The sequence below is a fragment of the Leucoraja erinacea genome, chromosome 3 (assembly GCF_028641065.1).
Source record: "Leucoraja erinacea ecotype New England chromosome 3, Leri_hhj_1, whole genome shotgun sequence".
NCBI classification, from domain to species: Eukaryota; Metazoa; Chordata; class Chondrichthyes; order Rajiformes; family Rajidae; genus Leucoraja; species Leucoraja erinaceus.
This window is the reverse complement of record NC_073379.1, coordinates 6645327-6671698: the sequence shown is the minus strand read 5'-3', so window position 1 is coordinate 6671698 and position 26372 is coordinate 6645327. Positions and strand designations below refer to the sequence as shown.

General features: G+C 46.7%; 1 protein-coding gene across 8 annotated transcripts in view; it reads left to right on the top strand.

Annotated features, from left to right (window-relative positions):
• Nucleotides 1–26372, top strand: part of LOC129695115 (microtubule-associated serine/threonine-protein kinase 4-like) — a 462908-nt gene that overhangs the window by 216117 nt on the left and 220419 nt on the right. For 3 of the 8 annotated variants that reach the window (XM_055631908.1, XM_055631902.1, XM_055631895.1), the window contains exon 1: nucleotides 20397–20703. The exons of the other annotated variants lie outside the window; for them this stretch is intronic. In XM_055631908.1, coding sequence (XP_055487883.1) covers nucleotides 20657–20703 — 47 coding nt within the window. In that variant the 5' untranslated portion in view covers nucleotides 20397–20656. Of the gene's footprint in view, nucleotides 1–20396; nucleotides 20704–26372 lie in introns of those variants that run through there. 8 annotated transcript variants of the gene reach the window in all.

The window sequence follows — 26372 nt, the reverse complement described above, 5'->3', positions numbered from 1 at the left end:
GGAGAGTTTGACAAAATGTCATGTTGAAGACCTCCTTTGACTATGTAGAAGACCTCCTTCAACCTCCTTCCACCTCCTTCGACTATGTTGAAGACTAGCTTCGACTAGCTACGACTAACTTCGGGAAAATTGGACACCAAATAGTGGAGAGTGAAGACGACCTCCTTCGATCTCCTTCGACCTCCCTTCGACTATGATGAAGACTACCTTCAACTACCTTCGACTACCCTCAATTACCTACGACTAATATGCCGACCTACTACGACCTACTTCGACAAAACCTACGAGTAAAATAAGTATCGATTTTTTCAATGGCAACCTTTTTTTACTCGCGGGCATTTTTCAACATGTTGAAAAATACGCCGCGACCTAGCTGAGGCCTCGAGTACGCGGAGACTACTCTCGAGCATGAAGGAGAGTTACAAAGACCTCCTATGACCTCGTGTCGACCATGCTGCGAGTATGAGTCGAGGGCAAACTCACCAGAACTCGCGGATTAGGTCGCCCAAGTAGGACAGGCCCTTTAAGAAGCAGACAGCACATGAATATATTGGGAGGTTTTGTGTGATTAGCCAACACTAACGCTTGTTCCTATGCTGAGGTTGGCTTTGCTCATTTTACTCTTGTGTTAGTGCCATCCTGTTGCCTGCCACTATTTTCCCCGCCATTTACCACACCACTATTTTTATTGTGCCAGAATTACCGGGATGTTGAGAGGACAAGGGACTGGGCTGTAGGGAGAGGTTGAACAAGCTGGGGCTTTATTCAGGAGAATGAGTTTGGGCAATAGGCAATAAACAATAGGTGCAGGAGTAGGCCATTCGGCCCTTCGAGCCAGCACCACCATTCAATGTGATCATGGCTGATCATCCCCAATCAGTAGCCCGTTCCTGCTTTCTCCCCATATCCCCTGACTCCGCTATTTTTAAGAGCCCTATCTAGCTCTCTCTTGAAAGCATCCAGAGAACTTGCCCCCACCGCCCTCTGAGGCAGGGAATTCCACAGACTCGCCACTCTCTGTGAGAAAAAGTTTTTCCTCATCTCCGTTCTAAATGGCTTACTCCTTATTCTTAAACTGTGGCCCCTGATTTTGGACTCCCCGCAACATCGGGAACATGTTTCCTGCATCTAGCGTGTCCAACTCTTAACAATCTTATATGTTTCAATGAGAACCTTGTTCAGCATGGATGACTTGGGCCGAAGGGCTTGCATCTATCACCCACTCGGGCCATTGGAGAGATATTCCAAGATGGCGCCCAACCCTGGTGACTATTTGCGTGCCTGCCACAGAAGCAGATCTACAAGCACATATTACAACCGCTCCACACTCTTAAATCTCCAGACCTACAGCAGCATTTCTTACTTTAACTGTGATATCTCCTTATCGCATATCTGTGCACTGAAAAAGGCTTGATTGTAATCATGTCTTGTCTTTCCGCTGACTGGACAGCACGCAGCAAAAGCTTTACACTGTACCTCGGTGCACGTGACAATAAACTAAATTGCAACTGCAACCTTGACTTTGAAGGTCCTAGCGAAGAATAAAGGGCCTGTCCCACTTGCCGATATTTTAGACGACTGCCAGCGACTGTCATACAGGTGCACATCCTTTTATCCGACAGCCTTGGGACCAGACACTTTTCGTAATTCAGAATTTGTCGGTCTTCGGAATGGAATTTTTTTAGCGTAGATTTTAATGGCTGGCTCAGTGGTAGAGTGTTCGGCTCATATCCGCAAGGTCGCGAGTTTGCGCCTTGATCCCGGCAGTTACTCGGTCACGAGTTTGAGTCTTCAATGTCGTTTTTTCTTGCAGAATAAATGTTTGTATGAAATGCAGTGTAGGAGAGGTGTACTGACTGTGTGGGCAGAACTTTGGAAGTGATTGCCCACCAGTCTAAAAAGCTGCTGTGTCTCCCTGTCCCTGGGATAGCAGGGGCGATCAAACAGCACAATACCCCCCTCCCCCTCCAACTCCAGAGGAATCCGCTCCCCGATGGGCCGCTACGGCGACAAGTGGCAGTTTGCCCACAGCCCGAGCTGCACCACCCCAAGAACAAGACGTACCTTGCACACCATCCGCTTCTGCCCCTACGTGTTCCCCTGGAGTTGGAGCGGGGCTGGGCTGGAGTTGCTGCTGGCTGTGGGTCTCTGGGATCTCCGTGCTTGCAGTGGGCCTGGGGGTCGCTGTCCCGTTGGTCCTGACGTCTCCGGCCACCCCCCTGGACTGGAGCTGAGACTGGGAACTGTACCGCCCTTGCCCCCTCCCTCTGCAACTGCAAATAACCCCACTCTCCTGCAAGGGCGGTACAGTTCCCGGAGGATAGCGGGTGGCCGGAGACGTCAGGACCAACAGGAACCCGCTCCCCGATGGGCCCCTACGACGCCCCGAGCTGCGCCCCGTCATCCGCAACCCAGGTTCCTCTGTAGTTGGAGCGGGGCTGGGCTGGGCTGCTGTTGGCTGTGGGTCTCTGGGTTCTCCGTGCTTGCGGTGGGCCTGGTGGTCGACGTCCAATTGGTCCTGACGTCTCCGGTGACTGCACTGGCATGCTGCCATCGCCGACGTGAAGACAGTACAAAGCCCCCGCCGGTGCAATGAGCGGGGAGCTGGAGAGGGGAGGGATGGGGTCACACACATGGTCGGGGAGCAGAGGGGTGTAGGTGGGGTGAAACTGAAGGGAGCGACAATCTCCTGCTGCCTGCACGCTGAGTTAGAAAGTTCCCACGCAAGACTCACGATACACTGTATGGTGTCTACCGTGGAAACTTTTTAACTCAGCGGGCAGGTAGCAGCATATTGTCAATTATTAACCCTCCCGCGCAATATACCCTCACCTTCTCTTTTATGAATGGGGATTTAGTTCCCCTTTCTTCGAGGACCGACCGGAGGTTCCGCTGTCACCTCTGCGGGCCGCCCTCGGTGAACGTTCTGTCTCCCTGTCCCTGGAATAGTAGGGGGCGATCAAACAGCACAATACCCCCCTCCCCCTCCAACTCCAGAGGAATCCGCTCCCCGATGGGCCGCTATGGCGACAAGTGGCAGTTCGCCCACAACCCGAGCTGCGCTACCCCAAGAACAAGACGTACCCCTTGCACACCATCAGCTTCTGCCCATACGGGGAGCGTGTTCCTCTGGAGTTGGAACGGGGCTGGGCTGGAGTTGCTGATCTGGGATCTCCGTGCTTGCAGTGGGCCTGGGGGTCGGTGTCCCGTTGGTCCCGACGTCTCCGGTGAGTGCACTGTGCTGCTAGCATCGCGACGTAGAATAGAATATAGAATAGAATAGTTTATTTATTGTCATTGTAACATGAACCATGTACAACGAAATTTAAAAATGTCAGCCAGTCAGTGCACCATTCAAACATTTCTAAAAGCTAACGATACATACAAGGTAAAATATTAAAAGATAAACAACTAAATAAATATCACGAAAATAGCACGCATAAACACCCAACCCTCCATCCTTCTGTCGATTTCACAGTGTACCACAGTCCCTTAGTATGTCTCGCCCCTGCGTTCCTTGGCGGCTACATTTAGTGCTTTTATAGCAGTGGGGTAAAAACTGTTTTTTAGTCTGTTCGTCCTTGTCCTTGTAGATCTGTACCGTCTGCCTGACGGCAACAGTTCAAACAGGGAGTGTCCGGGGTGGGAAATGTCCTTTATGATACTATGATGGCGTGAAGACAGTACAAAGCCCCCGCGCCGGTGCAATGAGCGGGGAGCTGGAGAGGGGAGGGAAGGGGTCACACACATGGCCGGGAAGCAGAGGGGTGTAGGTGGGGTGAAACTGAAGGGAGCTACAATCTACTGCTGCCTGCACGCTGAGTTAAGAAGTTCCCACGCAAGACTCACGATACACTGTGTATCGTGAGTCTACCGTGGGAACTTTTTAACTCAGCTGGCAGGTAGCAGCATATTGTCAATTATTAACCCTCCCGCGCAATATACCCTCACCTTCTCTTTTATGAATGGGGATTTAGTTCCCCTTTCTTCGAGGACCGACCGGAGGTTCCGCTGTCACCTCTGCGGGCCGCCCTCGGTGAACGTTTTCAAGGACCTTTCTTCAAGGACCGAAAAAATGTCGCTATTCGGAGGTTTTCGTTATTTGGATCTTCGGATAAAAGGTTGTGCACCTGTAGTCCTAGCAGGTCGCCGATAAACCGGCGTGCGAGCCAATGGGCCTGTCCCACTTAGGCGATTTTTTAGGCGACAATTGAATTCACCGAAGTCAGAATCGGCGACAACCTACGTCACCTGATGACAACCTACGACAACCTACGTCAGGAGAAGACAAGCTACGACAAGCCCACGGTCGCTGACTGTCGCCGAAAAGTCTTGAACATTTCAAAATCCAGCGGCGAACAGAAAAATGTTACGACTCTGAGGAGACGACTCACGACCATACAGGCGACACCCCGGCAACCTGGTCGTCTAAAAAAATCGCCTAAATGGGACAGGCCCTTCACTGAACCAGTGCAAACATTAAAAGATGAAAGGAAGACAGCTCGTGGAATTGGATCTGATGTACTGGGAATTAAGTCAGTTTTCAAGATTATAAAACGTGCATAAAATGACAAGCTATTACCAGGGAAAGGCTTGAGGTGAACAGCCAAATTACATTCGACAAATTAATTTCTCAGAGGGTTGGACAATGTGCCGAGCAGTGCAATAAGGTGAGAGTAGCAAGAAAAGAAAGTAGCAAGGGGCAGAGAGGTCATTTTTTGATAAAGGCATTGATCAAGACATCTTCCTGACCCGCCGAGTTACTCCAGCACTTGGTGCCTTTTCCTGAGGGAAGATGAGGCATTTATTTTTGACACCAACACCATGGGAGGGGAAATGCTCTCATACTGATGGCTAGGTGGCGCAGCGGTAGAGTTGCTGCCTCACAGCGCCAGAGACCCGGGGTCCATCCCGACTACAGGTGCTGTCTGTACGGAGTTTGTACCTTCTCCCCGTGACCTGCGTGGGTTTCTCCAGGTGCTCCTGTTTCCTCCCACACTCTGAAGACATGCAGTTTTGTAGGTTAATTGGCTTCTGTAAAATTGCAAATTGTCCGCAGTGTGTGTAGGATAGTGCTAGTGTGCAGGTTGATCACTGGTCGGTGTGGACTCGGTGGGCAGAAGGACCTGCTTCCATGTTGTCCAAGTCCAACCTAAACTGCAGCCGTTAACACTCTTAAGAAGCACAAGGAAATGGGAGCAAAAGTTAATCACCAGGTCTCTCCCAACATTCAATACGATTAAGGTTGATCAGCAGTGGCCTCCATACTCCTCTGTAGCAGGTCCCCACCGCCTTCAATCCCTCCGTCTTTCCAGTATTTATCTGTCTCCAAAATTCAATGTATTTACTGCCAAGAGAATGGAGCGGCTGGGCTTGTAAACTCTGGAGTTTAGAAGGATGAGAGGGCATCTTATTGAAACATGTAAGATTATTAAGGGTTTGGACACGCTAGAGGCAGGAAACATGTTCCCGATGTTGGGGGAGTCCAGAACCAGGGGCCACAGTTTTAGAATAAGGAGTAAGCCATTTAGAACGGAGAAGAGGAAACATTTTTTCACACAGAGGGTTGTGAGTCTGTGGAATTCTCTGCCTCAGAGGGCGGTGGAGACAGGTTCTCTGGATACTTTCAAGAAGAGAGCTAGATAGGGCTCTTAAAGATAGCGGAGTCAGGGGATATGGGGAGAAGGCAGGAACGGGGTACTGATTGGGGATGATCAGCCATGATCACATTGAATGGCGGTGCTGGCTGGAAGGGCCAAATGGCCTACTCCTGCACCTATTGCCTATTGTCTATTATCTAGTCTCAATTTCCCTCTGGGGCAGGGAATCCAGAGATACACGACATTTGGGGAAGAAATTGTAAATGCCGGAGGTTGAGGAGAGGCCTGATGGATGTATGTACAAATATGAGGGACATTGATGGCATAAACAGTCAGAACCTTTTTCCAGACGGTGGAAATGCGATTTAGTTTAGTTTATTGTCACGTTACTGAGGTATGGTGAAAAAACTTATGTTGCGTGCTAGCAGACAACACATGATTACAATCGAGCGATTTACAGTGGACAGAGACAAGGGGCAAAGCTTAAAGGAGATATGCAAGGCAAGGTTTTTATTTTACACTGAAGATGGAGGGTACCTGGAACAAGCTGCCAGAAATGGTGGTGGAGGCGGATATGATAGTGGTGTTTAAGAGGCTCTTGGGCAGGGGCATGACTATGCAGGGAATGAAGGGGTATGAGGAGGGTGAGGTTTGTTTATCATGGCTGCACGTTCAGCACAGGCATGGTGGGCCGAAGGGTCTTTTCATGTGTAGGAAAGAACTGCAGATGCAGGTTTAAATCGAAGATAGGCGCAAATAGGCCTTTTCATGCACTGTGTGGTGTTATGTTCCATGTCCGTTTAAATGACCAGCCCCTTATTTTATAGCCATATCTCCTTGTTCGTTACTCTCCCACCTCTGATCTATTCAGGATGGACCCTTGGGCCCTTGTATGTTTAAATAAGGTCACCCTTCATTGTTCTAAACTCCGAGGAATACAGATGCACTGCAGATTTACTCTGTGCTCACATTTATTGAGCAACTGGTATAGCCCACAATGGGCAAAGACCACAGTGGGGTCATTCATCTCCTCGTTCAACAAAGGTCACATAAAGTAGATGAATTAATCTTCTATTTTTTGCTCAAGTAGCTTTGATAGCCGTGCAAGCTGCAAAGCCTGATCCTTGATGGTTGCAATTCCAAATCCCAAAGAACATTCTATCACCAATGCTTCCATTTCATTTCATATTTTATCCTCTTTCTTAAATTTGATCACGCAGGAAGGTTTAAAAAATTGGGGTGAAAGGTACGGCATTAACTTATGTACGATTTGTCAGTATACTTTTCAACAGACAAAATTGAATTCAGGAATTAGCCCCAGAGGCAGAATAAAAGATTACTGACCAATTGCTGCAAATTTGGTTATTTACTTTCATTTCATCAACCGAGTTTAAGATTTGTTTCATTTTCAAGGGATTTATTTTGGGCGTGCAGATGAATTGCTTCCACTGTAGTTCTGAGGTGAGGGCGTCAAGGTGGTGCGGCAGTAGAGTCGCCGCCTTACAGCGGCAGAGGCCTGGGTATGATCCCGGGTCTCAACTCCACCGCTGCGCCACCGTGCCATCCTAAATGGCATCTTAATGAATGACCAGGATTGGAGTTTTGAACCCGGGTGAATATTTGTTCATTGTATTTTAAGTCGAACATCTTCACCTCTCGGTTATTCCAGGTGTTGCAGGTAGACCTGCCAAGTTTGGCACCAAGTGGTTTCAATTCTCCAGATGGCTCATTTCTAGTTCACCACGTTACTTTTAGACTTTAAAGGGCCTGTCCCACTTGGCCGTCATTTGCGCCTCGTTTACGAGACATGTGTAAAATAGGTCGACGCATCGTGATGCGCGATGTCGCGCGCAAATCACACGTCGTCACGCATCATCGCAGCCGCCTGGTGCGCGTGACGTCATTAGATTACCCTGCGGTGCATGGCGACGCATGGTTACGGGCATTGACGCACGGTGACGTAACCATGCGTCACCACGCGATACACGTGAGACGACGCAGCGTGATTCCATTGCGTGCGTACCCAATGCGTCAGTGTGCGTACGCGATACGTCACGCAGGTGGAGCGTGAGGATTTTGTTACTCTACGAAATCCTGGAGTGCCGCGCGATACCGCGTGTCACCACGTGTCACCATATTTTACAAATGACGCGTAAATGAGGCGCAAATGACGGCCAAGTGGGACAGGCCCTTAACCCTTTTGAGATACAGCGTGGAAATGGGCTCCTGCGGCCCACCGGGTCTGCCCCGGCCAGCAATCACCCTGTACACCAGTACTATCCTACACACACTAGGGACAATTTATAATTTTACTGTGGCCAATTAACCTACAAGCCTGTGCGTCTTTGGAGTGTGGGAGGAAACCAGAGCACCCGGAGAAAACCCACGTGGTCCTAGGGAGCACCGATTGTCAGGATCAAACCCGGTCTGGCACTGTAAGGCAGCAACTCTTATCGCTGCAACATCGTGCCGCCCATGTTTACATTTTCTTTCCCCAAAACTCAGCAATTGGTTCACCAACTGAGTCAAATAGTCCCTCTCATAGACATCAAAGTAGTTTGCAAAATGCTCAGCTTCAGCTCAATGCAAATAATGGAGATAAGCTTTCCATATGACTGGAAGCTTCCAATTAAAATAGTTATCAGGCACAAAGCATTTACATTTTTTTCTGACCGGCAGTCCTCTTTGTCATCTCCTGACTCTCAGTCTGAAGAAGGGTCTCAACCCGGAACGTCACCTATTCCTTATACAAGTCCCAACGGGTCCCACTTTGTCTAGTAAATTCTATCAGGCAACTGAACCGTCCTCTCACCAACTAGATTGTGGTCCTGACCTCCCATCTACCTCATTGGAGACACTCAAACTATCTTTAATTGGGCTTCACTGGACTTGGACCTTGCTCTACACATTACACCCTTTATCTTATTTCTAGACGTGTATGAAGGAACTGCAGATGCTGGTTTACACTGAAGATAGACACAAAATGTTTGGTAGCGCAGCGGTAGACTTGCTGCCTTCTACCGGATGCAGCGCCAGAGACCCGGGTGCGATCCTGACTACGGGTGCCGTCTGTACGGGGTTTGTACATTCTCCCTGTGAATGCGTTGGTTTTCTCCAAGATACAGAGTAACTAATACAGTGTGGAAACAGGCCCTTCGGCCCAACTCGCCCACACCGGCCAACAATGTCCCAGCTACCCTAGTCCCACTTGCCTGCGCTTGGTCCATCACCCTCCAAACCTGTCCTATCCATGTACATGTCCAACTATTTCTTAAACGATGGGATAGCCCCAGCCTCGACTACCTCCTCTTGCAGCTTGTTCCGTACACCCACCACCCTCCGTGTGATCTTTGGTTTCCTCCCACATTCCAAAGACGTACAAGTTTGTAGGTTAATTGGTTTGGTGTAAATGTAAATTGTCTCTAGTGTGTGTGTAGGATAATGTTAATGTGCGGGCATCGCTGGTCAGTGCGGACTCGGTGGGCCGAAGGGCCTGTTTCTGCGGTGTATCTCAAAAGTAAAGTAAACTAAATTATTCCATAAATAGTTTTATTAAAGAAAACTGTAAATGAACCCTGGAGAAACAAGGTAGACAAAAGTGCTTTTCCAGCATCTGCAGTTCCTTCTTAAACATGTAGAAACAAGGCCTCTTTCTGCACTGTGTCTCCAAACTAAAAACTAAAAAGACTCAGGCAGCATCTGTGGAGAGAAGGAATGGATCGAGACCCTTCTTCTGTACACTGTGGACAGCTCAATTGTAATCACGTCCAGTCTTTCCACTGACTGGATAGCACGCATCAGATGAGCTTTTCACTGTACCTCGGTACATGTGACGATGAAATAAACTATTGCCCAGCTTCTATAATGAGCCAGCATAGATACGATAGACTGAATGGCCTTGGTTAATTCTGCACACTTGTTTGATTCAAGGCGTATGTGACTGCATCAGGCGATAATGAGTTAAGTGGATGTAAAGAAGCTCAGCAGGAAATGTAAACGCTGAACGATTTAGAACGTGTTTTTTTCCCCCCAATGCATTAATAATGAATAGTCCCAGCGGAAGAGGTAGCACTTCAAAAGATGTCGCGCTGACTCGCTTTTAAACACAGAATCTATTTGAATATTAGAGTTCTCCTTGTGAAAAACATTTCGGTGTTTGATGTCAGAGGCTAGGATACCTCAGTATCTATGGCAACTGGAGAACCTGGTTTCAGTGTGTGTGTAGATTGGCTGCTTCTGTTGCTACCTCTGGGGCTCCAGAGGTATTTATATTAGAGAGCTATTGATTTTTTTTTCAAAGCCTTGTTTGCAGGGGTTGATTTGCATCTATATCATTGCAGAGCTCTTGGTTGCCCCAGGCTCCACATGTGTGTGAGAAACTCTCCATTTCTCGTACCTTCAATAGTTGTTGCTAGATTTTAAAAAGAAGATGATTTTTCCAGAGGAATTAGTGTTTCTTTGTACCTCAGTACATGTGACAATAAACAAAACTGAACTGAATGTCAAATTTAGTTACGATTCGGCACAAAGTGCTGGAGTAACACAGCGGGTCAGGCAGCACCTCTAAAGAAAAGGGATAGGTGACGTTTTGGGTCGGGACCCTTCTTCAGAGCCTTCTTCAGAGTTTAGTTGAAAGATATAGCGTCAAATTTAATTTAGTTTGTATCTCCAAACTAAACTCTTTTCTCCAGAGATGCTGCCTGATCCGCTGAGTTACTCCAGCACTTTGTGTCTAAACTAACTAAATTTGAAGTGCAGTTTAGTTTTGTTTATTGTCACATTTTCTTGAAACAGACCCTTCAGCCCACTGTGTCCGCGCTGACCAGCGATCACCCCGTACACTAGCACTCTCCTGTACACTAGAGACAATTTACAATTTTTACCGAAACCAATTAACCTACAAACCTGCGCATCTTTGTAGTATAGGGGGTAACCAGAGGATCGGGAGAAAAACACACGTTGTCACGGGGAGAACATTCAAACTCCATACAGGCAGCACCCGTAGTCGGGATCGAACCCGGGTCTCCGGCGCTGTAAGGCAGTAAAGCCCCTGTCCTACTTTCCAAAGTTACTCACAAATTCTCCCCTAGTTTTCCCCTTGAATCGAATTCGGAGATGCCAGCCGTAGGTACTCGGGGCTAGTTATTTTACTCATGGACATTTTTCAACATGCTGAAAAAACATCCCGACTTACCTGATGCCCCGAGTACGTACAGCTGGCATTACGAGCCGCTACAAAATATCGTAGGGCAAGTATGGACATTGTGGGCCGAATGGATTCCTGGGCTGGCGGCTCAGTCACTCAAGCCTGTTGTGCTGGCAGCTCACTCACTCACGGCTGGTGGACTGGCAGCTGACTCATGGCTATTCCTTGAAATTCCATTTCAAGCAGCGTGCAAGACCACCGAATTCAAGTGCAGTTTCATACCACTTCAAGCAGGGTGTAAGGCCACCAAATGCAAGTGCAGTTTCATACCATTTCATGCAAGCTGCAAGGCCACCACATTCAAATGCAGTTTCATACCATTTCAGGCAGGGTTTCATACAAGAGGGTCCAAGAACACCACATTCAAATGCAGTTTCATACCATTTCCAGCAGGGTGAAATCACCATAAAACCCACACAAAACACCACAAAACACCACATAAACACCACACTCAGTTCAGTAGACTTTCAGTGTGTTCAGTTGATTCACAGCTGAGACAGAGTCGTGACCTCTTCCTCCCCCCCCCCATCTTGCAGAGACTGAGCCACACCCGCACTTCCGGGTTTTATAATCCCTCCCCCCCCCTCTCCCACTGGAAGGGGCGTGGCCTTCATGGCGTGATTGACAGGAGAGAGATTCTCAAAATGTTTTAAACACTAATAACACTTTTATTTTTCATTGATGAGTAGAATCCTCTGCACCTGATGAGTGGAGGGGGACTGAGTAAGATGGCCAAAAATCACAGCCGTAAGTGGTAGCGTTTTATCTAAAATCAATATACAGTGCAAACAGGAAGTTGTCAAGTTTAGACTTTTAATTATTTGCCATTTCAAACCAACCACCGCCAACCATTTGCTGTGCTTCATTTCAAACCAACCACCGCCAACCATTTGCTGTTCTTCATTTCAAACCAACCACATTTTCATTTTCAAAACACATTAAGGGCACTGACAGGTCAGTAAAACCACACTCACTGTTTAGTAGACATGTGTTCAGTGTTATTCACAGACTGAGAGACGTGACCCTCTCACTCCCCCATCTTGCAGAGACTCAATGAGGCACTCAACATTTCCGGGTTTAACAGTCCCTCCGGAAGGGGCGCGGCCTTCAGGAGAGAGAATCTCAAAAAATTTTAAACACAAAAACTATTTTATTTTTCATTGATGGGAAAAATCCTCTTGTCCTGCACAGCGGAGGGGACTCTGAGTAAGATGGCCAAAAATCACAAGCATAAGTGGCAGCGTTTTTTTCTAAAATCAATATACAGAACAACAGGAAGTGGTTAAGATCAGACTTTTAATAATATAGATTAAGGGTTTGGACACGATAGAGGCAGGAAACATGTTCCCGATGTTGGGGGAGTCTAGAATCAGGGGCCACAATATGGGGTAAGCCATTTAGAACAGAGATGAGGAAAAATGTTTTCACACAGAGAGTTGTGAGTTTGTGGAATTCTCTGCTTCATAGGGCGGTGAAGGCTAGTTCTCTGGATGCTTTCAAGAGAGAGCTAGACAGAGCATTTAAGGATAACAGAGTCAAGGGATATGGGGAAAAGGCAGGATCGGGGTACTGATTGTGGATGATCAGCCATGATCACATTGAATGGCGATGCTGGCTTGAAGGGCCGAATGGGCTCGTCCTGCACATATTTTCTATGTTTCTATGTTTCTAAGGGGGTGTCAAATAGCTCATATACCACTGAAATGGTGATAGTTGCAGTATCTTATGCCGTGGTATCATTAGCTTACTGTTCATGTTCAACCTAATTGCATGTAGACCAATTATCTCACTCATGAAATATATTCCCCACCAGTACATTTTAATATTTTGTAGCAGGTTATCAACAACATTCTGTCAGATATGCTGATGAATGTGTGCATACCTGCTAGCCTTGACTTGCGTCGATGATTTAAGTTTCCTTTCAATGTATTAACACATTTGCAGCGGGGAGTTCTTTTTCATGAATGTTGTTTGCTTATTGTTGTCATTATAGCCGCCATTTATTATTGAGCAGGGCACAGATTTGCAAAAGGTGGGAATAATCCGGGCCACCAGCACATAGACCTGGACCTGCATTATTTATCAGTGCAATTTATGTAAACCTGCAGTTTAAGGTGTCTTACAATTGTGCCATTGGCGTGCTGCCTAATAAACTCGCTGTGTAAATCCAAGGAATGTTTTGGTCTCTCTCTTAAGGGGTTGTCCCACTGTACGAGCTAATTCAAGAGTTCTCCCGAGTTTCCCCTGATTCGAACTCGGAGAATTACGGCAATAGCCGCTCGTAGGTACTCGGGGCTCTCGTGGACATTTTTCAACATGTTGAAAAATCTTCACGAGTCTTCCCGAGCTTACCGCGTTTCCCGAGTACCTGCCGTTAGCGTGACGAGCCGCTAAGAGACGTCCCCGAGCTCCGACGTACCTGTTACGTACATTCTACGTGCTTACCAAGAGTTTGATTTTTTTTTTTAACTCGGGAGAGCTCTTGAATTACCTTGTACAGTGGGACAGGGCCATTAAGACTGCGTTTTCTACTCTATATTTCTTGAACTTTGCCCGGATGCATGCAATCGTGGAGCACAATGATCGGGTGTTTTGTGTCGGCCTGTGGGAGTTCCAGGGCAACTGATTGATGCTTGCAATTACCCATCGCTGCAACAGCCTGTCTTCACTTCGGTTTTGCAGAGTGCTTTAAGCCATTTTAGTTCCAGAAGTCGAGAGAGAGAGAGAGAGAGAGAGAGGGCAGTGCTGGAAGAATATATCATGACATTTTAACTCATCGCAACTTTCTTGATTTGCACATTACTTGCCAGTGTTTTCATTACAGGACTACGATTTATTCCAAAAACCCGGCAAATGAAACGAGAATCTAGTGAATGAAATAAAATACTAGGTGTACAAAATCACGAGGGGGATAGATCGACAGAGTCTCTTGCCCCGAGTAGGAGAATCGAGGACCAGAGGACAGAGGTTATGGGGGGAAACATTTAGGTATCTCAGGAACCTGAGAGGTAACATTTTTTTTTACACAAAGGGCGATGGGTGTTTGGAACGAGCTTCCGAAGGAGGAAGTTGAGGCAGGGACTATCGCAATGTTTAGGAAGCATGTGGACAGGTACATGGATGGGTCAGGTTTAGAGGGATATGGGCCAGGCGCAGGCAGGCGGGGCAAGTACAGATGGGGACATGTTGGTCGGCGTGGGCAAACTTGGCCGAAGGGCCTGTCTCCGTGCTGTATGACTCTATGACTAATATCCTGTACGGCAATTGATTATTTTTGTGTAAATGTGAAAGTTATGAAGTTCTGTAGTGGGAAGCGGTTCATTACAAATATTTCATCTGTATCTCACATCATTACCCATCAATTTGTGGTCTACATGGCAGCTGCGGAGGATAGGTGTCGAAGGTTTCTCATCACCTCTGCACTTCGTATAATTGTATATTGTATATTGGGAGGGAAGAGGGGCTGATCTATCTCTCCCTCCCAACCCCATTCTCCTGCCTTCTTCCCATAACCCCTGACACCTGTACTAATCAAGAATCTATCTATCTCTGCTTTAAAGATATCCATTGACGGCCTCCACAGCTTTTTGTGGCAATGAATTCCACAGATTCATCACCCTCTGACTAAAGAAATTCCTCCTCATCTCCTTCCTAAAGGAGCGTCCTTTAATTCTGAGGCTGTGACCTCTGGTCCTGGACTCTCCCACTAGTGGAAACATCCTCTCCACATCCACTCTATCCGAGCCTTGGTCTTTCTTGCAGGGATTTCTTGGGGAAACATGGCCATGACATGACCTATCCTTCCTATTCTTCCCCTATTCATAGAAATTAGGTGCAGGAGTAGGCCATTCGGCCCTTCGAGCCCTTGAGTCCCTGAAGCCATTGGACATCTAATGCCATGACCTGCTTCATGTGGCTGCATATGTTAGTTAAGTAGGACACCAGGAACATTCGTGTTTTTGTATCAGAGGAATTTAGTTTTTATAATTCATGCGAAATGTTGTCTCATATTCTCTGTCCAATGATTCATTTAAACATAAATTAAAGAGCTTTCATTTTTCTTCTAAATATGGATGTGCAGATAGTTTCATTCACTTTTATGGAACTGCCCTGCACTCGAGGTTCTGCTTAAAGTATGCAAGTGTGTTACAGCTGAATTAAATGAAAGCTTATAATTTGAACGCACGTTGTTTCCTCCCTCTTTCACCCCATGAAACCTCTTCAAGTGAAACCTTCAACATTCATAGGTCGTGGGAGTAGAATTGGGCCATTCGGCCCATCAAGTCTACTCCACCATTCTATCATGGCTGATCTATCCTTCCCTCTCAACCCCTTTCTCCTGCCTTCTCCCCATAACCCCTGTCACCCACACTAATCAAGATGCTTCCTGATCTGAATATACCAAATTACTTGACCTCCACGGAAGGATGAGAGGGAATCTTATTGAAACATATAAGATTATTAATGCTTTGGACATGCTGGAGGTAGGAACCATGTTCCCGATGTTGGAGGAGTCCAGAACCAGGGGCCACAGTTTAAGAATAAGGGGTAAGCCATTTAGAACGGAGATGAGGAAACACTTTTTCACACAGAAAGTTGTGAGTCTGTGGAATTCACTGCCTCAGAGGGGAGTGGATACTTTCAAGAGAGAGCTAGATAGGGCTCTTAAAGGTAGCGGAGTCAGGGGATATGGGGAGAAGGCAGGAATGGGGTACTGATTGGGGATGTTCAGCCATGATCACATTGAATGTCGGTGCTGGCTTGAAGGGCTGAATGGCCTACTCCTGCACCTATTGTCTATTGTCTATAACCCATGATGACTCCAGCATATGCACCAGGGTGGCGTACTTTAATTTTTTATGTTGCCTCATGTGGCTCACCCCTGGAATTTGTCACCCTTGCCAATGCTTAGACTAAGGATGCCTGGAGCCAAGTGCCTTAGATGGTATCTGATCTGAACATCGGTGGGTGCTGATGAGTAAATATGTGGGAAGGAACTGCAGATGCTGGTTTAAACCGGAGATAGACACAAATTGCTGGACCAAGGCAGCATCTCTGGGGGATGTTTCGGGTCGAGACCCTTCTTCTTCTTCTTCAGAGAAGAAGGGTCTCGACCTGAAACGTCACCCATCCCTTTTCTCCAGAGATGCTGCCCGTCCCGCTGAGTTACTCTGGCAGTTTTGGTCTATTACTGGTATGTAAATCCAGCTGGTGGACACCTTCAATCCCTTAGCTGAAGAATCATTAAGGGTCTGAAGAAGGGTCTCAACCTGAGATGTCACCCATTCCATCTATCCAGAGATGCTGCCTGCCCTTTTGAGGTTCTCCAGCATGTTGTGTCTATAATCAGGAGACTGATGGGTGGCATGGTGGATGGCACTGTGGCGCAGCAGTAGAGTTACTGCCTTACAGCGCCAGAGACCCGGGTTCGATCCTGACTACGAGTGCTGTCTATACGGAGTTTGTACGTACTCCCTGTGACCAGGTAGGTTTTCTCTGCATGCCTCGGTTTCCTCCCACACTCCAAAGACGTGCAGGTTTACAAGTTTGTTGGCTTCAATAAAGATTGTAAATTGTCCATGGTGTGCAGGAAAGGGCAAGTGTACGGGGATCGCTGGTCAATAGACAATAGGAGGAGTAGGCCATTCAGCCCTTCGAGCCAGCACTGCCATTCACTGTGATCATGGCTGATCATCCACAATCAGTACCCCGTTCCTGCCTTCTCCCCATATCCCTTGACTCAAGTCGTCAAGTCAAGTCAAGTTTATTCGTCACATACACATACGAGATGTGCAGTGAAATGAAAAGTGGCAATGCTCGTGGACTTTGTGAAAAAAGACAAACAAACAAACAACCAAACAAACTATAAGCACAATCATGAACACGCACATATTATTTTACATATTAAATATTGGAAGGAAAAACGTTCAGTAAAGTTAGTCCCTGGTGAGATAGGAGTTTACAGTCCGAATTGCCTCTGGGAAGAAACTCTTTCTCGACCTCTCCGTTCTCACTGCATGGCAACGGAGGCGTTTGCCTGACCGTAGCAACTGGAACAGTCCATTGCAGGGGTGGAAGGGGTCTCCCATGATTTTATTGGCTCTGGAGTTGCACCTCCTGATGTATAGTTCCTGCAGGGGGGCAAGTGAAGTTCCCATAGTGCGTTCGGCCGAACGCACTACTCTCTGCAGAGCCTTCTTGTCCTTGGCAGAGCAATTCCCAAACCAGATGGTAATGTTCCCGGACAAGATGCTTTCCACCGCCGCTGCGTAGAAGCACTGGAGGATCCTCGGAGACACTCTGAATTTCCTCAATTGCCTGAGGTGGTAAAGGCGCTGCCTTTCCTTACTCACGAGTGCTGAGGCGTGTGATGTCCATGTCATATCCTCGGAGATGTGGACTCCCAGATATTTAAAACAGTTCACCCTATCCACAGGATCCCCATTTATCCTCAATGGAGTGTACGTCCTCGGATGATGTGCCCTCCTAAAGTCCATGATCAGCTCCTTTGTTTTTTTTGATGTTCAAGAGGAGGCTGTTATCCTGGCACCAGAGTGCTAGATCAGCCACCTCCTCCCGGTAGGCCTTCTCATCGTTGTCTGAGATCAGGCCCACCACCACAGTGTCATCAGCAAACTTAATTATTGAGTTGGAGCTGAACCTAGCCACACAGTCATGTGTGTACAGGGAGTACAATAGGGGGCTGAGGACGCAACCCTGGGGTGATCCTGTGCTCAGGGTGAGGGACTTCGATGTATTCCCTCCCATCTTGACTACCTGGGGCCTGGCGGTGAGAAAGTCCAGGACCCAGGCACACAGGGAGGTGTTGAGCCCCAATTCCATTAGCTTCCCGGCCAGTCTGGTGGGGACTATCTTGTTGAAGGCTGAACTGAAGTCTATGAACAGCATCCTCACGTAGCCCCCCTTCTGGCTGTCAATCTGACTCCGCAATCTTTAAGAGCTCTATCTTGCAAGCATCCAGCCAATCGGCCTTCGCTGCCTTCTAAGGCAGAGGTTTTCCTGATCTCCGTTCTAAATGGCCTACCCCTTATTCTTAAACTGTGGCCCTTGGTTCTGCATACAAGCCAAGTCGCTCCATTATTTCAACATATGACAGTCCCGCCATCCCGAGAATTAACCTTGTGAACCTACACTGCACTCCCTCAATAGTAAGCATATCCTTCCTCAAATTTGGACACCAAAACTGCACACAGGTGTGGTCTTACCAGGGCCCTGTACAACTGTAGAAAGACCTCTTTGCTCCTATACTCAACTCCTCTTGTTATGAAATCCAACATGCCATTAGCGTTCTTCACAGCCTGCTGTACCTGCAAGCTTACTTTCAGTGACTGATGTACAACGATCCACAGATCTCATTGTACTTCCCCTTTTCCAAACTTGACACCATGCAGATAATAACCTGTCTTCCTATTTTAGCTACTCTCCAATCCACAGGCACTGATCCTGAACCTATAGAATATTGGAAAATGATCACCAATGCGTTCACGATTTCTAGAGCCACTTCCTTAAGTACCCTGGGATGCAGACCATCAGGCCCTGGGAATTTATCAGCCTTCAGTCCCATCAGTCTACCCACACCATTTCCTGCCTAATGTGAATTTCCCTTGGTTCCTCCGTCACCCAAGGTCCTCTGACCACTAGTACATCTGGGAGATTGGTCGTGTCAAAAGACAAAGTACCAAAGTACCTGTTCAACTCATCTGCCATTTCCTTGTTCCCCATAATAAATTCACCTGTTGTCGTCTTCAAGGAACCCACATTTGTCTGAACTAATTTTTTCCTCTTCACATACCTAAAGAAGCTTTTACTATCCTCCTTTATATTCTTGGCGAGCTTACCTTAATACTTCATCTTTTCTCCCCGTATTGCCTTTTTAGTTATCTTCTGTTGCTCTTAAAAATGTTCCCAATCCTCTGGCTTCCTGCTCATCTTTTCTATGTTATACTTCTCTTTTATTGTTATACTGTCCCTGACATCCCTTGTCAGCCACGGTCACCTCTTACTCCCCTTAGAATCTTTCTTCCTCTTTGGAATGAACTGATCCTGCACCTTCTGTATTATTCCCAGAAATACCTGCCATTGTTGTTCCACTGTCATCCCTGCTAGTGTATCTTTCCAGTCAACCTTGGCCAGCTCCTCCCTCATGGCTCCATAGTCCCCTTTTTATTCAACTGCAATACTGACACTTCCGATTTTCCCTTCTCCCTCTCAAATTGTGGATTGAAACTTGTCATATTCTGGTCACTATCTCCTAATGGCTTCTTTACCTCGAGGTCCTTTATCAAATCCGGTTCATTAGACAACATTAAATCCAGAATTGCCATCTCCCTGGTAGGCTCCAGTACAAGCTGCTGCAAGAATCCATCACGGAGGCACTCCACGAACTCCCTTTCTTGGGGTCCAGTACCAACTATATTTTCCCAGTCTACCTAAATGTTGAAATCTCCCATAACAAACGTAGCATTACCTTTACTACATGCCAATTTTAACACGATTCAACTTGCACCCTATACCCAGACTACTGTTTGGGGGCCTGTAGATAACTCCCATTAGGGTTTATTTACCCTTTCTCAATTCTATCCATATCAGGTCTACATCTGATTCTATGTCACCCCTCGCAAAGGACTGAATTTAATTCCTTGCCAACAGAGTCACCCCCATCCCTTCTGCCCACCTGTCTATCTTTTAGATAGGATGTATACTATCGGATCTGATCCTTTGCCCGGAATCGCTCCCGGGCTTTACATCGAGAGCTCGCAGTCCCGGGAGAGGTTAGTCGGGAAGCTCCAACGACGCAGAGGCTCGACCAGCCCCGACGCGGGGGTTGGATCGCCGGGTGCGGGGGAGCTGACATCCACCCCGATGCAGGAGCTGGATCGCCCCGATGCGGAGGGCCCAAGCGCCGTCGGCTACGGAAGTCAAGATCGCCCCGTCAACGGAGGGCTTGAGGCCCCCAATGATGGAGAGCCATGAAGGGAAGAGATTGACCTTTTTCTTTGCCTTCCATCACAGTGAGGAATGTGGAGGAGTCACTGTGGTGGATGTTTGTGTTCAAAATGTGTGTTGTGTGTTCCGTTGCCTTTTTATTCGCATGACTGACTTAGCAAATGAAATTCCTCGTATGCTGCAAAACATACTAAATAAAGTACTATTATGATTGTGATGGTGAACTGACTTCAAGGATCTGTGTGGCAGATAATATTTCACCCATTTGATCTATGATAAGGTTGTCAGCAGCTGTTTCCCCCCGATCAGTCTGTCAAATTTAGTTTGGGGAAAGCCTGTGGGCTCACAAAGCTTTTTTTTTTAAATTTAAGCAAAGTAGGTGTTCAATTCTATACATTGAATGGTTTAGTTAAAGGAGGCATTTTGAACGCATGTGACTGTGTCGCATGTGTTCACCTTGGTATTTTGAAACTGCGTGGAGATGATGAGAGAGGGGTTTTTTAAACGTGCCTGCTTTAAGTACGTAGTGTTTGTGCTTGAGAAGGCTGGTGTTTGTGACCCGTCTGTTATTAATACACAGAAGCAGCAGCGAATGATGTCACTGGTGTAACACAATAGTGCGTCCTTCTAATTTAATTTTTTGTTTTCGCTGCCTGCAAAAGGGTTTTCAATCCTCATGGTTTGTGTTGGGCACCATGCAGTCGGCTGATCATTACCCTTGTTATTCTCTTCACCTCCGCGACTCCCGGTGGTGGAAGAACCCAAAACGAGTGCCCCCTCTCCAAGAGGGATTTAGTGCGTTCCTTTTAGCAAGCTTCCTCCCTGTCAGTGGCAGTGATTTCTGTCATGGTTTTACAATAGAGAGTGCTGACAAACAGCAGCCATGAAGCCCCAGCGGGAACGGCTCCGGATTCCCGGGTTGACCTTGGAGTAAGTATTTCTCTTTAATGAATGATTTGGGGGGGGGAGAGATCCTGGGATTTTTTGATATCTCTGCGGCAGCGTGCTTTATAACGGTTCCTTTATTTGACTCCTGAGGTTTGAGGTCTGCAGATACCGTGGCTATGAATAATTGCTGTATATCTTCTGCGCCACCCCTCTGCAGACTTGGGTGACAGGTAGCCGCATAATCAGCACCTCTGTGTTTAAAAGGGGGAAGGGGGACATTGTGTGTGTGTAGGTGGGGGGGGTGCAAAAATAAATCTTGCCGGCCGGCACAAGGTAAATGAGTGTATCTTCATTCCATGATCAAATAGACCCTGCAGTTATTTGCTAATGAAGAATGCACTGTCACTCACATCACTGCCAGTTAGTACCCTGTGTATCTGACAAGCTGCACGGCATGGCTGATGAAAAGCAGACTGGGAGATTAAGAGACTGCAATATATGAACCAGAATCACGACATTATAATCTATATCCCACACGCTGTAGGTTAAATGCATGAAAGAGGGCTGTGAATCTGTGGAACTCATTGCCACGGAAGGCTGTGGAGGCCAAGTCAGTGGATATTTTTTAAGGCAGAGAGAGATAGATTTTTGATTAGTACGGGAGTCAGGGGTTATGGGGAGAAGGCAGGTAAATGGGGTTAGGAGGGAGAGATGGATCAGCCATGATTGAACGGCGCAGTAGACTTGATGGACCGAATGGCCTAATTCTGCTCCTATCACTTATGATATGAAAGCTGACAGCAATTGCCATTGCCACAAATATATTATCGAGTGCCTAATGTTGAGAATGCAGAGCACTGTAAGTTGTAGCATTGAAGAGGAATGTACACATTTGTTAAAGAATGGCCACTTTTTGGCTTTTAAAATTATTTAAGGTCCTTACTGGCCCATTTTACTTCTTCCCCAGTATTTTATAACTGGGAGGGTAAACAAGCAAAGATAGGCACACAATTCTGGAGTAACTCAGCGGGACAGGCAGCATCTCTGGAGAAAAGGAACAGGGTGACGTTCTGGGTTGAGACCCTCCTTCAGACTGAGAGACAGGAGGAGAGGGGAAACTAGAGAAATGAAAATGAAAAAGGTATGCAAGAGGCCAAATCAATGGCAGCAATGATGATGAAGGGAATGGTGGAGCCCACAATGATCCATTGTTGGCTGTGGGCTAGGTGATAACGCATGGATACAAACCATGAAACTCCTCAGGGCGATAGTGAAACGGGTAATTAGCATGACGACCAGAGTGGGAGAGGGGAGGACGGACGGAGAGAGAGAGGAATGCAAGGGTTCAATGGTCGACTGTGGCTGTTCCAGATTTGCACTGAATGCAACTGTGAAAGCAGTAGCTACAGAATCCAAAAGACACCATGGCTTGAGGTTTTCTTGGACTGATTTTCTTCCTAACCTTTGAGGGAAGCAATGACCTAGTTAGCCTGGTTAAAATGGGAACTCACTGCCTGCAGGAGTGTGTAATAATGCAGCCCGCCAGTGTGTCAACAGAGCTGTATAATGGACAGTCTTGACCCTTTTGCATTTAGTGTAGGAAGGAACTGCAGATGCTGGTTTACACCATAGGTAGACACAAAATGCTGGAGTAACTCAGCGGGACAGGCAACATCTGCGGAGAAAAGGGATAGGAATAGGTTCTCCAACTTCAAGTAACACGTGCTTTCCCTCTCTCTCCATCCCAACCCCATCCTGGTTCTCCGACTGTTTGCACGGCTGATTGTCACATTCCCCTCAGCCACCGATGAACTATTCTTCATTTCCTTGACCATCGTCCACTTTGATCTGTCGTTTTCACACCTCACCCTTCCATACCTCTATGTCTCCCTCTCCCCAGACTCTGTCTGAAGAAGGTCTTGACCCGAAATGTCACCAATTCCTCCTTTCCAGAGATGCTGCCTGTCCCGCTGAGTTGCTCCAGCATCTTGTTTCAATCTTAGGAATGGGTGATGTTTCAGTTCGAGACCCTTCTTCAGACTGAGAGTCAGGGGAGGGGGAAACTAGAGATATGAAAAGGTGCAAGCAACGAGTGAATGGAAGCCATGAAAAGAACAAATCAAAGCCAGTCGGATGTTCAAGGAAAGGTGGAGACCACAATGGTCCATTGTATGTATTTTAGCATTAAATTATTACTTTTTCAATCTATAAAATGTAGGGCATCTATACTGGAACCCAGAGTCAGTTTTACAACTTCAATTAATGTTTAAATCAGGAAAAGAAACTTGGAGTTTGAACTTAGAGAAATGTGACCATTCTTCCTTGGGCAGGTGGCATGGTGGTGCAGCAGTAGAGTTGCTGCCTTACAGCGCCAGACACCCGGCTTCGATCCTGACTGTTTGTACCATAGGGGTCTATGGTTATCATAGAACCAGGGGTCACAGTTTAAGAAAAAGGGGGGAGGCCCTTTAGGACTGAGATGAGGAAAAACATTTTCATCCAGAGATTTGTGAATCTGAGGAATTCTCCGCCACAAAAGGCAGTGGAGGCCAATTCACTGGATGTTTTCAAGTGAGAGTTAGATTTAACTCACAGGTCTAACGGAATCAAGGGATATGGGGAAAAAGCTGGAACCGGGGTACTGATTTTGGATGATCAGCCATGATGATATTGAATAGCGGTGCTGGCTCGAAGGACCGAATGGCCTACTCCTGCACCTATTTGCTATGCTTCCTCCCACACTCCAAAGACGTACAGGTTTGTAGGTTAATTAGCTCTGGTATAAATGTAAATTATCCCAAGTGTGTGTAGGATAGAGTCAGCGTGCGGGGATCGCTGGTCGGCGTGGACTCGGTGGGCTGAAGGGCCTGTTTCCGCGCTGTATCTCTAAACTAAACTAAACTAAGCTATCTTTCATGGTGGAAAATGGGTCAAGGGCAGGCGGGTGATCTATTTCTCGCTAATAGATTGGGATATCTATCTCGTCGGCATTTGATAAAAAAGTCGAGCATCGTTATGTTGAAATACAAAAACTAATTAACTTTGATCTGGCAAACAGCTCGGGGTAATTCATTAGTGCTCTTGCCCAATGATTATCTTCCTACTGTAGTGCTGTTAGCAGCTTGCTCAGGTCAAAGTATACAGTATGCAACTCATCCCACCCTCCCCATGTTTGACCAGTTCATATGGAAAGTACAATATGAAGATAATCCATAATACTTGACATTTTTCTCTGATGCAGTGCGTATGTTTGGATTCCCTTGGTTCATGGAGTCATACAGCATGGAAATAGGCCCCCAGTCCCAACATGCCCACACCGACCAACATGCCCCAGCAACACTAGTCCCACCTGCCTGCGTTGGGCCCATGTCCCTCAAAACTGTCCTATTCACACACCTGTCTAATTGTTTTTTAAACCTTTGCGATAGTACTTGCTAGGACATTAAAAGTCATTAAATGATTGTATGAACCAGGAACAAAACTGTTAAATAGAATCTCATCCTGAAATACGAAGATATGAAACTAATTAGCTTTATGTCAGTACATTGCCTATCTGCCAGCGCTGCATGTTATTGACTTAAGATTTTCAGACATTGAATTAGTTAATCTATTCTGCATTGTGTTCATAATACTGATGATGTCAATTTTCCTGGCTCCCACATACCTGTCTCAATACCTTCATCTTCCACATTCTGCGGGTGATGCAGGCATCCAATTATTATTTGTGAATAGAATTTTGTAAAAGTTCTGGTTACTTTCATTTCTCAGGAATAATTCAAAGCATAATCGCTGGATAAGCTTCAAGTCTGACGAAGCTTTCTTAAATAGGGAAGGGAGACTTTTCGATAACTGTTTAATGTGTCTAATCACATCTTAATCTGTAAACCAGCAATCCTCTTCTTTAGTTTTAGTTTAGTTCAGAGATACACCGTGGAAACAGGCCCTTCAGCCCATCGAGTCCGTGCCAACCAGCGATCCCCACATATTAACACTATCCTACATACACTAGGGACAATTTACAATTATACCAAACCAATTAACCTACAAAACTGTACGTCTTTGGAGTGTGGGAGGAAACCGAAAATCTCGGAAAGATAGAAACATAGAAAATAGGTGCAGGAGTTGGTCATTCGGGCCCTCGAGCCAGCACCGCCATTCAATATGATCATGGCTGATCATCCAAAATCAGTACCCCCGTTCCTGCCTTTTTCCCATATCCCTTGATTCCATTAGCCCCAAGAGCCAAATCTAACTCTCTTGAAAACATCCAGTGAATTGGCCTCCACTGTCTTCTGTGGCAGAGAATTCCACCGATTCACAAATCTCTTTGGAGCGTGGGAGGAAACCGGAGAAAACCCACGCTGGTCACAGGGAGAACTTGTAAACTCCGTACAGACAGCACCCGTAGTCAGGATTGAACCCGGGTCTCTGGCGCTGTAAGGCTGCAACTCTACCGCTGCACCACCGTACTGCCTCTAGTCTCTAGAACATTATTGTAATATCTCACAATCATTCAGTGATGTCTTTCATTGAGTCCCACAATTTTGCATTGTTCAGAGCCAATCTGGAAAAAAAAAAGTTCTAGAATTATAGTTACAAAACCTTTACATAACAATGTTAAATGTTAGAAAGTATTACATGAACATAGAACAGTACTGCACAGAAACAAGCCCTTTGGCCCACAAGGAATTTGTCGAACAAGATGCCAAATTAAACTAATCATTTCTGGGGCAGCCCAGTGGAGCAGCGGTAGAGTTGCTGCCTCACAGCACCAGAGACCATCCTGACTACGGGTGCTGTCTGTACGGAATTTGTACATTCTCCCTGTGGCTGCGTGGGTTTTCTCTGGGTGCTCCGGTTTCCTCCCCCGTCCCAAAGACGGCCAGGTTTCTCTAAAGTCTCCCTAGTATGTAGCAGAGTGCTACTTAACGAGTGATCGCCAGGTCGGCACAGACTCGGCACAGGGTCAAAAGGCCTGTTTCTACGCTGTATCTAAAGACCTGCCTACATGTGATCCATATCCACCTCTCCCCTGCTTATTGATGTACCTGTCTAGGAGGCTCCAAAATGCAACTCTTATATGTGTTTCCACCACCACTGGCACTGCAATCCAGGCATTAACTCATCACTCTGTGTGTAAAATCTTGCTTTGCACATCTCCTTTAAATTTACTCCCCCTATCCTTAAAGCTATCTCCTCGAGGGAGCATAGGCCATTGACAAATGTCCTGCACTTCACTCAGTTGTTGGCAGTTCTTTCGACATCTCCCCAGTTGAGCGCACTCTCACACATTCCTGTCTAGACACCTCATCTCCAGCTGTTCCAGGGGCGACCTCTTTTCCTTTTTCCTTGGGACCCTTAAAGCTATGCCCTCCAGTATTTAACATTTGCACCTTGGACGAAAGCGTTTATAACCCTCACAACTTTATAAATTACATCAGATCAACACACTCCATCACTCCAAAGGCAGACAGGTATGTAGGTTAATCGGCTTGGTAAATGTAAAACATTGTCCATAGTGGGCATAGGATAGTGTTAATGTGCAGGGATCGCTGGTCGGCGTGGACCCGGTGGGCCGAAGGGCCTGTTTCTTCTCTGCTCACCCTCAGCTTCCAACTCTCTAGATAAGACTATCCAAGTTTGTCCAACCTCCCCTTACAACTAACATACTCTAATCCAAGCAGTATTCTGGTCATTCTGGTTAATTGGGC